Source organism: Trachypithecus francoisi, unplaced genomic scaffold (genome assembly GCF_009764315.1).
Source record: "Trachypithecus francoisi isolate TF-2019V2 unplaced genomic scaffold, Tfra_2.0 Lachesis_group0, whole genome shotgun sequence".
NCBI lineage: Eukaryota > Metazoa > Chordata > Mammalia > Primates > Cercopithecidae > Trachypithecus > Trachypithecus francoisi.
Window position 1 is genome coordinate 182,321,641 of NW_022681453.1, and position 17,979 is coordinate 182,339,619.

Below are 17,979 nucleotides of genomic sequence, written 5' to 3' on the forward strand. Positions count from 1 at the left end.
CTGAGCTCAGACAATCCCCCTGCCTCAGCCTACCCGTGTTGAGATTACAGGCGTGAGCCAACTGCGTACAGCCTATGTGTACTCCTTTTGCAGCAAATGTTGATGGAAATGATTCACCAGAAAAGAAAGTAAATAGAAGTAAATACAAGATACAAGAAACAGCCTGGGTGCAGTGGCTCACATCTGTAATCCCAGCATTTTGGGAGGCCGAGGTGGGCAGATCACTTGAGGACAGGAGTTTGAGAACAGCTTGGTCCAATATGGTGAAACCCCCATCTCTATTAAAAACACAAAAATTAGCCTGTAATCCCAGCTACTCAGGAGGCTGAGGCATGAGAATCACTTGAATCGGAAGGTGGAGGTTGCAGTGAGCCATTATTATGCCACTGCACTCCAGCCTGGGTGAAAAAGCGAGACTCTGTCTCTTAAAAAAAAAAAAAAGATGCAAGAAGTAAACAGAGATGAAGATAAGTCTCAGGAAGATGCTCGAGAGAAATTGCAGGCAGACGTGTGTGCAGCAGGCCTGGGGAGAAACATGTCAAAACTGGAGAAAACAACGGAATGTCTAGGAAGGAGCTCTCTAGAAAATAAAATAAGTTTAATCTATGTTTTTCAGCATGTGAAAAGTAATAGCCATACACGTATAGCAGAGATGTTGAAAATATTATGATACTTAAAAAAAAAACGTAGGCAAATGAAAAAGCAAGGCAAATTATCAACTCTAGGACATATAACGTTTCTATAAGAAAGAAAGCAGTCGCAAATCACTTGGTATAGAAGTGAATACCTGCATAGTCAAATGTAAATCTTTTCTACTGATAACTAGTAATTGATTCGTAAGTATTTTATGAATACCTTAGAAAGGATACAGAAAGTATGAGAAAGCTAAGTCCTCACTTACCAAGATAGACGGATATACCTAATGTCTACATTTATCAACAGATTAAAAAAAGTCTAAAAATTGATAAATCAAACAATAGTGTAAGTTTCTTATTTGAAATGTATAGGTAAATGCAAGGGGAATGATTTGAAATACTCTGAATGGTTATAAAACTAGAGGGAGAATTGTTGTAAGGGCAGCTACTTTTGATTCTAGGTTTGAAAATTACACTCACATTAATTAGATAAAATTTGAAACAATTTTAAAGATTTTTTTAAAAAGCTCTTCATAACTCACTGCTAATTGCTAAGGTGCTGAAAATATTAGCTCACTTCACTGGCAATCCACAATAACTGACGTTTTTCCCAATTTATCTTCTAAACCTCATATTAAAACATACCTTCCGAACATCAGAACTTTTTGGTTCTGTTGTCCAAGTGATGACCCGAGACACTGCTAGGCGAGTTTCACTGGAATTTATAAAATCTCCTGGATCCATCTGTTTGGCCAGAGTTTCTATGTATTTAAGGATAGCAACCTTCACCTGCAGAGGAAAGCACAAAGAGAAAGGGCAGAAAGATGGTTATTGTGAGACACTAGAGAACATTTCAAAAATAATCAGGTGATGATGATGATTTTTTTTAATATACGGATACGGTCTTACTATGTTGGCCAGGCTGGTCTTGAGCTCCTGGCCTCAAGCAATCCTCCCAGTTCGGCCTCCCAAAGAGCTGGGATTACAGGCATGAGACATCATGCCCAGCCACATGATACAATCACCTACCTACCTGAGGTACAAGTATATGACAGTGTTGATGACTTTTGTTTTTCACACACAATCAGAACTTCGAGGTCCCAGGTGTTTCATTCCCAAGGTTTGAACAACTGCTGAAGACTATCTTGACAAGATTATAAACATTTCCTTAAATCAGCCGTCAGAGCTTATGGCTGACTCTTGGCCAGCCTCACAGGGAGCTAGTCTTTATTAATACTGTAATTTTGTTTTTGGGAAAATGAACCAAAGTGTTTTAAAAAAAAGGTATGGCAAATCAAGGGAGCAATCAAGGTGAGCAATATAGTTTTTGTTGTTGTTGTTGTTAAACACAGACTCACACAATGAGATGAGGTTCCTTACTGAGTCTACTAGTTGTTAGACCTGCCTTCCAAAACAACTGTCACAAAAATGAGTTACACAAGTACCACCGAAGAAAAGACAACACCTCTGTGGATAAAAATGTTCTGTGTGGGTATATATATATATATATTATATATATATATATATTTTTTTTTTTTTTTGAGACAGAGTCTCACCCTGTTGCCCAGGCTGGAGTGCAATGGTACGATCTTGGCTCACTGCAACCTCTGCCTCCTGGGTTCAAACAGCTCTCCTGCCTCAACCTCCCAAGTAGCTGGAATTACAGGCACTACACCCAGCTAATTTTTGTATTTTTAGCAGAGACGAGGTTTCACCTTGTTGGCCATGCTGGTCTCGAACTCCTGACCTCATGATCTGCCCACCTCAGTCTCCTGAAGTGCTGGGATTACAGGCATGAGCCACCGTGCCTGGCCTATTCTCCCAGTAATTCTTGATGTGTAGGTGCACGGAAGGCAGATGTCTGAAATATATATATCTGTGGAATGGCTATAATTGAGCTAATTAATAAATGCATTACTTCATATACTTACTTTTTTTGTGGTGAGAACACTTAAAATCTATTCTCTTGGCAATTTTCTTTTTATAAATTCAATTTTAAAGTTTTATATATTTAATGTGTACTAGTTTTGATATACATACACACAGTGAAATGTTTCTTATAGTCAAGCAAATCAATGAATCCATTATCTCAGTTACCCCTTTTGTGTGTGTAGCAAGAGCACCTAAAATCTACTCTTTTAGCAAAAATCCCACATATAACACAATATTATGAACTATGGTCTTCATGTTGTCTGTTAGATCTCTAGACTTATTCATCCTATGGATCTGCAACTTTGTATACTTTGACCTACAGCTCTCCATTCCACATCCCCTCATTAGCAATTTTCAAGTATACAATACATTGTTATTAACTATAGCCACTATGTTCTACCTGTGCACTTAAGAAACAGCACATGACACAGTACACAGTCCTTGGACACAGCAAGGATGCTGAACACATATTAAATACTAATTTGCTGACTTAGAATAATGAAGGTTTAAATGTACGATTGAAACTTGAGAAGAAATTGTCAAATTTAAAGGTAATTTTTTTGTATGTTTTTTCTTCCCTTACTATTGATTTTAATGTCATTTTTGTCGCTCGGGCAAAATAAGGTCTCTGGGAAGTGCCATACTGAATAAATTCATGGGAGCAAAATACTAAAATAAGGTTCTGACACATGTACATTTTTCCCTTCCTCCTTCCAGTTAAAAAGAGATCAAATTACATTTTTCTTTCATAATGAATTTTAAGAAGTATTTATAACTCTACATAGTCAACAAAAGCAAAAATAGACAAATGAGATTACATCAAACTAAAAAGCTTCTGCACAGCAAAGGAAACAATCAACAGAGTGAAGAGACAACTACAAAATGGGAGAAAGTATTGTACTGTAAACCATACATCTGATAAGCGGTTAACATTCAAAATATGTAAGAAACTCACATGACTCAATAGCAAGAAAACAAATAAACAAAGAAAATGGGCAAAGGATCCGAATAGACATTTCTCAAAGAAAGACATACAAATGGCCAATAGGTGTATGGAAAAATGATCAATATCAGTATTCATCAGGGAAAGGCAGACTAATACCACATTTGAGATATTCACCTCACACCTGTTAGAATGACTGTTATCAAAAAGATGAAAGATAAGTGTTGATGATGACGTGGAGAAAATGAAACTCTTCCACAATGCTGGTGGAAATGTAAATTAGTACTGCCATTATGGAAAATAATATGGAGGTTCCTCAAAAAATTAGAAATAGAACTGCCATATGATCTAGCATTTCACTAGTGGGTATATACCCAAAGGACATGAAATCAGAATGTTCAAGTGACATCTGCACTTCCATGTTCACTGCAGCATTACTCATAATACCAAGATATGGAATCAGCCAGGCACAGTGGCTCACGCCTGTAATCCCAGCACTTTGGGAGGCCGAGGCAGGCGGATCACCTAAGGTCAGGAGGTCAAGGCCAGCCAGGCCAACGTGGTAAAACCTCGTCTATACTAAAAATACAAAAATTAGCTGGGCGTGGTGGTGGGCACCTGTAATCCCAGCTACTTGGGAGGCTGAGGCAGGAGATCGCTTGAACTTGGGAGGTGGAGTTGCGTTGAACTGAGGTTACACCACTGCACTCCAGCCTGGGCAACAGGAGCGAAACTCTGTCTCAGGAAAAAAAAAAGTAATCAACCTAAGTGTCTATCAGTGGCTGAAAAGATAATGAAAATGTGGTATATATATACACAATGGAATACTAGTCAGCCTGATAAAGGAAATTCTGTTATTTGTGATAATGAAGATGAACCTGGAGGACAATATGTTAAATGAAATAAGCCAGACATAGAAAGACAAATACTGTATGATCTCATTTACATGTAGCATGTAAAAAAAAAGTCAAATTTATAGAAACAGAGAGTAAAATGGAGGGTAGGGGACTGGAGAGATGTTGGTCAAAGGGCACAACATTTTAGTTAGACAGGAGTAATAGGTTTAAGAGGTTTGATTTCTCCATCAGCCAGGAAGATGTTGGTGTAGAGGTTGACATAGCTATCAAGGACAGCAACTACTATGACTCCCAGTGCTATGATGAAATCTCAGATGCATGGTCTTCTGGCCAAATGTCTGCAATTTCATATTGTAGGAGCATTCATTGTATCCCTGGGGGTAGCAGCTCTTTATAAGTTTGCTGTAGCTAAACCAGGAAAGAAGGCACACGAAGATTTCTATGGAAATTATGATTCCATGAAAGATTTTGAGGAGATGAGAAAGGCTGGTATCTTCCAGGGTACAAAGGGATTATGGAATATAAAGAATTTCTTCAGGCTGAATGACCTAGAAGTTTGTAACTGACTTGTGTTTCTGAACTATGAATTATGAATATGTGGGGTAAGAAATAGTTTCTCTTGATAAATAATTAGCAACAACAAAAAGAGACCTGTACATCATGGTGACTACAGTTAAGAACAATATATGGCATATTTGAAAATTGATAAGAGTGAATTTTATGTGTTCTCGCCACAAAAAAAGATACACCTATGAGGTAATACAAATGTTAAATAACTTGATTTAGCCATTCCACAATGTATACATATATCAAAACATGTTATATGCCATAAGTATATAGAATTTTTACTTGTCAATTAAAAGGCATATCTGTAACTTTAAATAAATTCATTGCAAAAACCAAAAGTTAACCTATTAGCCATCAGAAATGTGTAGTAGACAGGAAAAGAGATTTCTGGTTAAAGTACCAGGCACAATTAAATTATGATAGCACATAATATTCTGATTTTTTTTTTTTTGGAGATAAGGTCTCACTCTGTCACCCAGGGTGGAGTGCAGTGGTGTGATCTCAGCTCACTGGTAGCCTTGACATCCCAACTCAAGTGATCCTCCCACCTCAGCTTCCCAAGTAGCTGAGATCACAGGCATGCACCACCACATCCAGCTAATTAAAAAATAAATTTTTGTAGAGACGGGGTTTTGCCATGTTGCCCAGGCTAGTCTTGAACTCCTGGACTCTAGTGATCTGCCCACCTTGGCCTCCCATAGTGTTGGGATTACAGGTATAAGCCACCATTCCCTGGCCAATATTCTGAATTCCTGAAGCAATGTCATCCTCTCTCAGTGTTAATAGATGGAAGGTGACTATGTTAAATCAAAAAATGAACATCAATGTATTTTGTTTATAATTTGCCACCATCAATAACTGAATATATTTATTTACACTATGTGAGATTCAATTAATGCAGTGCCTTGGCAATTTATCATCATGCAAAATTTTACAAGGGTTTCACAGAATGTTATGTGTTTACTACACTAACAGGCAACATAACCACAATACATATATAATCATTTGAACACGTATATTTATCAGGATATTTTACAAGGTTATATCTAGTTTATAATTTTAATACAGCAAACATGCATTCTTTTTCAGAGAAGGAAAAACAATCTAGCTGCTAAGGGATGTGAAATTCTTTAACTTGTTTGTGAAACCCAGAAAAAGAGGTCAGCAAAAATTACATTTATCTTTAAAGTATTACTAATTCAAATAAAATCACTTTGTATTGCCATTTCCCCCCATTGCTTCCTCATGACATGTAATCACATAACACTCTGAAGAGATGTAAAATTGTATATAAACGTCCATCATTTATCTGAAAGATAAAAAAATTTTCTAGATCTGATACTCAAGTTACATGTGGTTTTCTATAATCTGTTAAACTTTTTATACATAATCCTGTCACCCACTTGAAAGCTGGTTTTATTTTTGGCATAAGGTATGGCTCCAATATAACTTTTCCCTGCTATTCTAAACACTGATGTAAGAGCTGAAAAGTGATTTTCTTTTTTTTCTGAGATGGAGTCTCACTCTGTCATCCAGGCTAGAGGGCAGTGGCAAAGACTCGGCTCACTGCAACTTCCACCTCCTGGGTTCAAGCGATTCTCCTGCCTCAGCCTCCCGAGTAATTGGGATTACAGGTGCATGCTACCATGCCCGGCTAACTTTTTGTATTTTTAGTAGAGACACGGTTTCACCATGTTGGCCAGCCTGGTCACGAACTCCTGACCTCAGATGATCCACCTACCTTGGCCTCCCAAAGTGCTGGGATCACGTGCCTGAGCCACCATGCCCAGCCAAAAAGTGATTTTCCTTCATGGATTTGCTAATATATCTATATCTATATTAAATACGTATTTATAAATAATTTACGCTTTTAGAGAAACAATCTGTGATTCCAATTTCCAGTATAATGTTTTCCAATAGGAAAGTTAATTTTAATTTGTGCATATCTCATTTTAATCTTTGCTTTGTCTTTCTCCTCAAGTCTCCTGCAACTTATTCTCCCTCTGAACTCAACTATCAACAGCTTATTTTTATGTATTTACTTTTCTGAGACCAAGTCTCACTCTGTCTCCCAAGCTAGAATGCAGTGGCATGATTTTGGCTCACTGCAACCTCCGCCTCCTGGGTTCGAGCGATTCTCCTGCCTCAGCCTCCTAAGTAGCTGGGACTACAGGCACCCAACATCACCCCTGGTTAATTTTTGTATTTTCAGTAGAGACAAGGTTTCTCCATGTTGGCCAGGCTGGTCTCAAACTCCTGACCTCAAGTGATCCACCTGCCTCAGCCTCCCAAAGTGCTGGGAGTACAGGTGTGAGCCACTGTGTCCAGCCTCACCCTTATTTCTTAAGCTGGTTTAGACCTTCATTTGCACTGGCCCATGAAACATCTCTATATACATTTTCTACTTTTTTTCTTTCTTTACTTCTTTTTTTTTTTTTTTTTTAAACAGACAGGGTCTCACTCTGTCTCTTAAAAAAAAGAGGCTCCCAGGCTGGAGTGCAGTGGCGTGATAGAGCTCACCATAACCTCAACTCCTGGGTTCATGCAATCCTCTTGCCTCACCTCCTGAGTAGCTAGGACTATAGGCATGAACTACCACACCTAGTTAACTCTACATACATTTCAGTAGCACCTGAACACCACTCCAGGTACCTATATCATAACTTTTATTACTTTTTAGAGTTTATTATATATTATAGTTAATAATGATAAAATTACAAGCTTTATATTCCCAGGAACACCTAGTACAATGCCTTCGTCATTTTGAGTTCAAAAATATCTATTAATAATATCAAGTAAATTATTCTTCTGCAGGTCACTTTTCAAAATCAAACAGATGAACCCTCTTTCCCCTAGCAGCTCTAAGAAAACAATATTATATTGAGTGTAAGTTGTGAAAGGAAAATAAAATGGCCTATGCCAAAGGGAAAAGTTAGGCTTGGGAACTGAATCACCCAAAAAACTGCCTCCCATTTGCTCATACACAGACAGCTGCAAGATAGAAGGCTACACATCTCTTCAGGTGGTCTCCCTCATGCTGACAATGTAAATTAACAGTTTATCTTCACAGGTAGTGGACAACGATGAGACTAGAAATCATCCCCCACTCACCCAGAGACAAACACATATTTGACTTTTTCCTCTACTCTGTTTACTTTCTCTTATGTAAGATCAGATTTACTGAACACGAGATGAATGCCTGACTGTTCCTCTTTCCCCTTCTGCTGGTTCTTTCTCTTTTAAATATTAAAGTCCTCAAAACCCTCTCTGGAAGAAAGCACAGGCCACAGACCCTAGTGTAGCTTGTGTCTCTTTCTCCTGGATGCATCCTCGATCTTGGCAAACTCTAAATTGATTGAGACTTGTCTCAGACACTTTTCGGTTTACAAAGTCAACCCTGGCAAGAAACATAATTGTGATTCTAAGGCACAATTGCATTCAGAACTTAAGGGAAAAATCAATCCTGGGCAGTAATGCTTGTAGAAATATATTTCGTGCAGGATAGAGCAGAAAAATAAAGGACTTGTGTAAGTACATATGCTTGTTATTTCCCTGACTTTAATCTCATTTAATAAAACTCACTAAAAAAACCCTTTAGTAAAGAATTCAGGAGCTATTCTTGTACATTAATTTTTTTCTTTTATGTAAAATTTAATCATCATTTTAAATCACAAATTGGAATCCACTTAGTTTTCACATTAACTGGAAAATGTGTGTATATAACAAATGAGAAAGTTAATTATAATTCCAAATGTTATGCATACATCAGAAAAAAACTTACTATTTCAGTCAAGGATAACTGAAGAAAGGGGCTGAGGTTAAATTTAAAAATTTGTGTTTAGTTAATACATAGGCAAAACTGACATTCTGCCTAAAATACCTGTTAAAATGCCTGACACTTAAAAAAAAAAAAAGGGTAATGGGAAATCACAAACATAAAATTAGATAAGACTTTATAGAGTGAGTTTGCATTACCAGCTTAGGGTTAGATGGCAATACTGTGATGCCTTCCAAATGGGTATCACCATTAAGTTTCTCCAAAAGACTTAGAGTCTGGCATTGCATTTAAATAACATTTGAAATCAAATATGTGCATGCGTAAAAGGCTTACAAAGGTTAGTAGTTGAATATAGATGCAAACACTGCAGAGAGTTAAGAAAAGAAATAATGCAAATGAAAACAAAAACAATAAAACCTTGGAGCTCCAAAAAGAGTGAAGCTGGTCCCGAAGTGCTGGCTTGACTGTCTGAAAGTTTATAAAAACAAAACCCACTGATTGAACAGCTTCTCATGTGACAGAAACACAAACATCAACATAACTTTATCAATAAATATTTCTCTTTTTTTTTGAGGCGGAGTCTTGCACTGTCGCCCAGGCTGGAGTGCAGTGGCCAGATCTCAGCTCACTGCAAGCTCCGCCTCCCGGGTTCCCGCCATTCTCCTGCCTCAGTCTCCCAAGTAGCTGGGACTACAGGCGCCCGCCACCTCGCCTGGCTAGTTTTTTTGTATTTTTAGTAGAGACAGGGTTTCACTGTGTTTGCCAGGATGGTCTCGATCTCCTGACCTCGTGATCCGCCCGTCTCGGCCTCCCAAAGTGCTGGGATTACAGGCTTGAGCCACCGCGCCTGGCCCTTCAATAAATATTTCAATTCTTTATAATGTCTTCAAAAGATCTCAAATTTTTACCTTTAAGCTTGGTGTTTGGGTCTGATCAACTGTAAATCTCATTAGAATATTGAACTGAAGATCATTTGGAAAAGATTCTCTGAAACAAGAACAAAGCAAAGCAAAACAAAAATTTAGTTAGCAAGTACGCATGTAATAGCAAAAGACTATGCTTAATACCAAACATAATGTCATCCAAAAAACATCCATGAAGTAGTATCTGCATGTGGTATAAACTATCTGGTATAGTATACAATAAATGCATCCTCAGAAGAATGTGAACATCTGAATTTGTACTCAGTACAGGGTTAAAAAGCAACACTACAGGCTGGGTGCAGTGGCTCATGCTTATATTCCTAAGCACTTTGGGAGGCTGAGGTGGGCAGATCACCTAAGGTCGGGAGTTCGAGACCAGCCTGACCAACATGGAGAAACCCAGTCTCTACTAAAAATACAAAATTATCCAGGCATAGTGGCGCATGTCTGTAATCCCAGCTACTAGGGAGGCTGAGGCAGAAGAATCACTTGAACCCGGGAGGCAGAGGTTGCGGTGAGCTGAGATTGTGCCATTGTACTCCAGCCCGGGCAACAAGAGCAAAACTCTGTCCCAAACAAACAAACAAACAAAAAGCAATACTAGAGTAAATAACAGCCTATCTTGCCTCAACTATAGATTTAATCAGAAAAATGTATTCAGTAAAAAGCTTAACATTCTCAGAAATGTTTCTCTACACCTAAAATCTGAATTCTGACTCACCTCAACCTAGTAAACAGATATTTGAAATAAATGTTTCCTATTTCAACAATCTACACAAGAAAGTAGAACTGTATCATTGGTTCAAAACCTTCTGAAAAGAGATTTAGAATATTTAAATGCATTAAAAAACATTGTTTAAATACACAGAAAATACTTTTTATAGTAGACTAAATAAAATCTTCAATCTTCAACCTTACTTTGCTGATACCTTTTTTTTTCCTTTTTCTTTTGAGACAGAGTCTCGCTCTATTGCCCAGGCTGGAGTGCAGTGGCACAATCTCAGCTCACTGCAACCTCCACCTCCTGGGTTCAAGCGATTCTCCTGCCTCAGCCTCCCGAGTAGCTGAGCTTACAGATGCCTCCCGCCACACCTGGCTAATTTTTGTATTTTTAGTAGAGATACGGTTTCACCATTTTGACCAGGCTGGTCTCGAACTCCTGACCTCAAGTGATCTGCCTGCCTCAACCTCCCAAACTGCTGGGATTACAGGTGTGAGCCACCATGCCCAGCTGCTGATATATCAATTAAGATAAAATACCACCTTGAACTAGTCAACCAATATTAATACAATTTTTATAAAAGAAATGCAGGGCTTGACCTAAGGAAAAATGTTGCGTTAAATATACGATATGAGTGGGCATAATTAACAATCTTCAAATGGAGTCCATGCAGTCTAAATTGTTCAAAGGGACTCAGAAATCTGCACTATTAATATGGGGATTAGATATTCCTAGTTATTATCAGGTTAACTTGAAATATATGAAAAAAATATTACCTTGTAACATCAAGGGCTTTCTGAACTTTTGCCTGAACAGATCCAAGCAAATCAGCACCCATTTTTTTTAGTAGTTGTGTCAGCAGTACAAACAACCAATCTTGAAGATCATCTTTGTGGACTTGTATGAAATCCACTAGCGTTTCCAAAAACATGCTGAATACCTACAGTTGATAAAGGGGAGAGGTAGGGAGAAAAAAAGAGGAAATATTGACCACTATGTTCAATTCAAACCGAATACAGAAAGGAACACAGGAATCAGAGGCACAGCGATTGGCAGCCAAGCGGAAAAACAATCTCTCTTGCTTTTCATTGGACTCTGTGATACAAGAGTACATTTGAACTGTTATCCAACTTCTGCAGAAGTTCGACAATTAGCTATTCCATGCAGCATCACTTGGTAAAGAAAGTTTGGCCATAATGGCTGGCACACCTAATATTATCAATGATGCCACAGCTTAAACTAGTTAAAGTGAAATCTGTTTTCTATAAAATGTAGGGGAAAAAACTATAGTTTCACTAACTCTCAGTTTTTCCGAAGAGTGGTACTGAGTAAATGAATGAGAAGACTACAATGACCTTAAAGTATAAAATTTACCTGGCATAATAGACTAATTAGAGTATCCTCAGACTTCTCAAAATGACAATTGTCACAAATAATTTGGTATGGGATATATTATTTATTAAAACTGCCTCAATGGTAATTTTAAATGATTTAACTGTAACTGCATCTAAAATAAAATAAATCCAAGATCAATGTCTACATCTAAATTTTAGTGATTTCTAAAAAGTCCTAGATGGCATACTGTTAGTCTCCATATCCATTTATGAGTTTTTTACTTACTTCCAATATTAATCTATTGGTTTACACATTTTTATAAGGTAGAAAAAAAATTATAGTGAAGGGAAGATAATGTTTATAAGTGATACAGCTCATTAAAATACTTATGAAAAGTGACCTTTATCAAGGCTGTATCTCTTTATAAGATAGTCCTAACACCATACTGGAAAATTAGTTTCTAGGTAAAGAAGAAAAAACTCTGTCAGCCATAATGTATTACTGGACAAATTATAATAAACATTTTAATCATAGATTAAAAACTATGGGTTAAAAAATCTTAAAATTATTAACTTTTCAAGTTAATCTCAAAAAGTAAATATGTTAACTTGCGAACTAAGGGTTTTGCTCTCAATGTATATTTTATTTCTTGAATTCTCATTATACAGTTATAGATGAACTCTTGTTTTTTTCTCTTTAGAAATGAAGGATTTTCTTTATCAGAGTTGTAATTAAGCTTCACCATTTAAATTGAGTTAAAAATAAAAATATACTTTAGCTATTTGCTTAAGACGCATTATCCTGGTAACAGTAGAAACCATCATTAAATTTTTGAGTATTCTCTGGTCCCCAGGCAGTGTGTGCTTCAACAATGTTCCGACTCAGTGTGGATTCCTTTAACTCTTGTCCCACCCGTACCCCAACAATCTCCCAAGAACTTGGATTCTCTTAGATTCCAAACTTGGCCAACTGCTTCATTAAACTGTCTCTGGCCTTCTCCTGAAGGCCAGGAATACTGTCAAGGAACTTCACTACACCCAGTCTATGACCAAATGCACGTAACTAATCTGGTACTCATTCTTATTGTTACCTAGCAAATCTGTTCAGTGATGTGCTGGCTTCAGTTTGCACCTGTCTAGACAGTCAACTGTTCAATATTCAGGAATTTTGTGAAGTGGATAGGGGAATTTACATCTCAGAAATGGGCAAACACTACAAATCAGAGCTTCCTGCCTCTCCCCCAAAGCTCATTTACTAGGACACCATTATCCTATTCTTTGGTTCACTTTCACCCTTGTTTCAACACTTGTCTATGCTCCTGAAGATTACAACCTCAAGCTTTCCTATATGAAAATCCATTCTGAAAATCAGACATTAGAATGCCTAGGTCAACCCTCCTATTTTATGGATGAGGAAACAGGGAACCAGAGAATTACATGACCTGCCCAATGTTTCACAGATGGTTAATAGCTAGGCCAGGACTTAAAGCTAGGTCACTTGGTTTTCAGTTGTGCTCATCCACTCTATTACCAGATGACCTAACTTATCTTCTTTATTGTCATTCAACATGAAATTCTCCATTGACTCTTCCCTCAATTTGATTTCCTCTATACCTATCCTTCTAATCATCATTTCTTCAAGAAAGAAGTGATTTTCTTCATTTTAAGGCTAATCTTTCTACTTTATATTCTTGCTCTCTAAAACATGGTCTCCTCTATCTTTACTCTTTTATTCTCTACTTAAATCCTTTGCTTACAGATGCAGAAGTCATCCCAATAAATTATCTCTCTGTTTCCATCCTATTGCTCCCACCAATTACTTTCTAATCGTGATGTATAACAGCGTCTTCATTAAGTTTAGTATGTTTGGCCGTTCTGTAACTTGACACGGCTTTCCTCTTCTCTTCTTTCTGTTTGCCAGGAATTCTCCTTTTGCATGTCTTCATCCTGATTCTCTTTTTATCACAAGTGTGACCTACTTGACATAGTCTCTCTGATCTATCTCATGAGGCCTCAGAACCTCTAGAACAGCTTTTTCCTGACCTTCTCCAAATCTGTTTACCACACCATCACTAAAGGCACCAAACCTTTCTGACCTCAGATCTGGATTTCTGTAGTAGCCTGACTTTAGTTTTATATTTTCTGTATACCAGGGGTCAGTAAACCATTTTTCTAACAGGTAATATCCTAGGGCTTTGCAAGCCATATGGTCTCTATCACAACTATTCAACTTTGCCATTTAGCACAGCCACTGACACCACATAAACAAATAAGCATGGCTGTGTGCCAATATAACTTTATTCACAAAAACAGGCAGCAGGAAAGATATGGCCTGCAGGCTGTAGTTTGTCAACTCATGTTTGTCACCATCAGATTGTGGTATCACTCTTTGGATGGAAACAAAATCCTTTAATGTCCCTTCACTGTCTATAAGATAATGTCTAAAATACTTAGACAAGTTTCTAACTCCAAATTGATCTTGGGCTATCTGGAAACATAAACTCTTTATCCTTGAACACATCTCATATATCCAACCCTTTTTCTTCAATGCAAGGGAAGACCTTCCCTTTATTCGAGCCAAGATTAACTTCTTTTTATTTCCTATAAACTTTCTAGCATCTCCCACTTCTTTTTCTGGACTCAGGCAAGCTACTTCCAATAAGCCTTTATTCTCACACTGACATATCCAAAGCTTATGTTCTGTTAAGACCCATTTTCTTCAAGAAGACGTCTCTGAGTTTCCTAAGTAGAAATATTTTTTGGTTATATAAAATGTGAGTAGCTAAATAAAAATGTGGACATGTTAGTTGCTGTACTCTACATAAGAAATTATACTATTTTTAAAATTTTGTTATTGCTTTTGAGACAGTCTTACTCTATCACCCAGTCTGTAGTGTACTGGCATGATCATGGCATACTGCAGCCTAAAACCTCTGGGCTCGAGCGATCTTCCCACCTCAGCCTCCTCAGTAGGTAGGGTTACAGGCATGCATCATCATGTCCAGTTAATTTTTTTAGTTTTGTACAGATGGGGTCTACCTTGGTGCCCAGGCTGGTCTCAAACTCCCAGCCTTAAGCAATCCTCTCACCTCAGTCTCCCAAAGTGCTAGGATTACAGATGTGAGCCATGTGCCCAGCCTATACTATTATTTTTCAAAAATGCTTATACCCTATCAATGGTACTTAGTAAATGATCATATGCACACACATACACAGGTGACCCTTGAACTACATGCTTTTAAACTGTGTGGGTCCACTTATACGTGGATTTTCTTCCACCTCTGCCACCCCTGAGCTAGCAACACCAACCTCTCCTCTTCCTCCTTAGCCTACTCAAGGTGAAGAAGACAATAATGAAGATCTTTATGGTGATCCATTCCATCTAATAATTAGTAAGTAAATATATTTTATCTTCCTTATAATTTTAATAACATTTTATTTTCTTTCTGAGGCGGAGTCTCACTCTATTACCCAGGGTGGAGTGCACTGGTGCGATCTCGGCTCACTGCAACCCCCACCTCCCAGGTTCAAGTGATTCTCCTGCCTCCGCCTTCCGTGTAGGTGGGATTATAGGCCAGTGTCACCACGCCCGCTTAATTTTTTTGTATTTTTAGTAGAGATAGGGTTTCAGCATGTTGGCCAGGCTGGTCTCAAACTCCTGACCCCAGGTGATCTGCCCACCTCAGCCTCCCAAAGTGCTGGGATTATAGGCATGAGCTTGGCTAATAACATTTTATTTTCTCTAGTTTACTTTATTATAAGAATACAGTATATAGGCCAGGCGCGGTGGCTCATGCCTGTAACCCAGAACTTTGGGAGGCCGAGTCATGTGGCTCACTTGAGGTCGGGAGTTTGAGACCAGCCTGGCCAACATTGAGAAACCCCGTCTCTACTAAAATACAAAATTAGCTGGGCGTGGTGGGCACATGCCTGTAATCCCACCTATGCAGGAGAATTGCTTGAACCTAGGAGGCGGAGGTTGTGGTGAGCTGAGATTGAGCCATTGCATTTCAGCCTGGGCGAAGGAGCGAGACTCCGTCTCAGAAAAAAAGAAAAAAAAATACACTGTATGGTACATATAATAAATAAAATATATGTTAATTGACTGTTATTGGTAAGGTTTCTGGTCAACACTAGGCTATTAGTAGTTATGTTTTGGGGAGTTAAAAATTATATACAGATTTTCGATTCCACAGAAGTCTGTGTCCCTCTCTAAGTCAATTGTACTTACATATAGATACATATACAGCGATCTATCTTCATTCATTATCCATATCTAAAATTTATTGAAAATTATATATAACATTTCTTACTTGATTGCCCTAACAAAAAGGGTTCTTGTCAGATGTTAATATGCTCCCATTTCCTTATCTATGATTAAAGAACAAAGTGGAAAATGGCTATGCTAATATAATAATAGTGATTCATATTTTCTTTCAGAAGACAAAGATGAGAATTACTATTCCATAATCCACTGTTTGCTTTTATGGAATGACATTAATAAAACATCAATTGTGGGAAGGGAGGGGTTAAATTTTTTTTTTAAAATTGTGAAACTTCAGAATCATTTTTAAATAATTCAATGGAAGCAATCTTCAACAGAATCAATTTATTATCCCATATATCTCATAAATATAATTTGTTGGAAAAGAATTAAAATACTCGAGCTATTACAATTGAGGCAGACTTTTCTTTAACTCCCTTATATCTTAGGTGTGCCAGTCATCAAATATAGAACAGAAGAACATAATCAAATTAGATTAATTAGTAGATTAAAAAGCGTATCTCCAAACAGAATGATAGTTTGCATAACTGCAAATAGCATTTCGTGGATTGCAAAGGTTCCAACACTGCATGAACTCTTCAGGAGAGAAAACAGAGAAAAAGGGTTAATTTCACAGTCATGCAGTAAAGTTAGGTTTCCAACAAATATTGAACCAACTTACTCTCTATTGAGAGTTCCAACACAGGGGACAGCATGCAAAAAGAAAAAAAGAAAAAAAAGAAAAACACACAAATTAGTCGCCATCAATGCAAAGTTCCTGTATGGAAGAAAAACACTTAGAAAATAAAAGTGACAAATGTTTTCAAAGTTTTATGATAAACTCAAAATAGTTTTTAAAACAAGACTTAAATGAATAGTATGGGAGAAGAACATATGATTTTGTTTCTCTTGCACCTCCTTGCCAGGAAAATTAAGAAAACTAAAGACAAAAACTCTTCTTTTCCAGACCCTACCAATCCTTGAGGATAAACATCTGAAAAGAATCCAAGAATAATAGATACATACTCCCACTTCTGAACAGGGCCAACATTTGGTTCCAAAGCACAGTCTATAGAATTTTTTCCTTTCTTTTCTCTTTTTTTCCTCCTCGCAGAAGCAATACTTTCACAAGTTAAAATATTTCTGTGAAGACTTGAAACAATAACTATTGATTGGAAGTAATAAAAGTAACTATACTACTTTTTATTTTCCCTAGGTAAGATGTGTGTTATGGTCTCCTGATCCAAAGACTGCAGGCAGCTGAGCTTCCTAGAATGCTTGTCAGGAGATTCAACTGTGCCTCATTTTAGTAGCCACAGATTGAATTCCTACCCTTGCTGTCCAAGACGTAAGAGTATGATTCAAGAGGTAGTGTTACAAATACCATAAAACGTCAATTCAAAGTAAGCACCACAGTGAAGGCAGTTCTTTCCAGAGTCAAGTGCCAAAAATATATGGGATGGCTTTTGGCAACTGATACTGCTTGCATTTGACGGGCAAAAAATGGGTCCAGAGCAGTCAAAATAAAAATCTGCCTCAAACTCCTTAATTTAAAAAATTTATTTGATCTTTAAAAAACTTATATATGGTACTTGGTATGTTCTAAGGGTTTACATATATTGACTCGTTTAATCATCATCACACTCTTATGAGGTGGATATTACTATTAACTGTTTTATAGATTAATAATTAATAATTAAAGTACATACTGCTAATAAATTGGAGGTAGAATTTGAACCCAAGCAATCTAGCTCCACTATCCATACTTGTTATTTTAAATTCTCCCTCACACTGCTTAAGTAATGCTTCCAAAGGTACGTCTTATCTACTCAGTGACTGCTCACTGCCCTCAAGATAATGTCCAAACAAAGCCTACCATCACACTACTTCACTTATAAAAAACACTAAAAGGCTTTAAAAGATACATTTGCTGATTTATGGTCTAAATTATTGTCTTACAGATATTGTGGTTAATTACTTGTTTCTATACGGGCATATGAAGTAAAAAGTTCTTTTATCAAATTA

At 37.3% G+C, this 17,979-nt stretch overlaps 1 protein-coding gene across 42 annotated transcripts in view; it reads right to left on the minus strand.

Moving 5' to 3' along the window:
• The window catches only part of CLASP2 (cytoplasmic linker associated protein 2), a 220,561-nt gene that overhangs the window by 58,347 nt on the left and 144,235 nt on the right, over nt 1–17,979 (minus strand). For 23 of the 42 annotated variants that reach the window (XM_033212944.1, XM_033212937.1, XM_033212950.1 and 20 more), the window contains 4 exons: nt 16,637–16,639; nt 11,133–11,296; nt 9,621–9,699; nt 1,281–1,424 (listed from right to left, as the gene is read on the minus strand). In XM_033212944.1, coding sequence (XP_033068835.1) covers nt 1,281–1,424; nt 9,621–9,699; nt 11,133–11,296; nt 16,637–16,639 — 390 coding nt within the window. Of the gene's footprint in view, nt 1–1,280; nt 1,425–9,129; nt 9,181–9,620; nt 9,700–11,132; nt 11,297–16,636; nt 16,640–17,979 lie in introns of all 42 variants that reach the window. The other 19 variants (XM_033212968.1, XM_033212940.1, XM_033212943.1 and 16 more) reach the window with 3 other exon arrangements.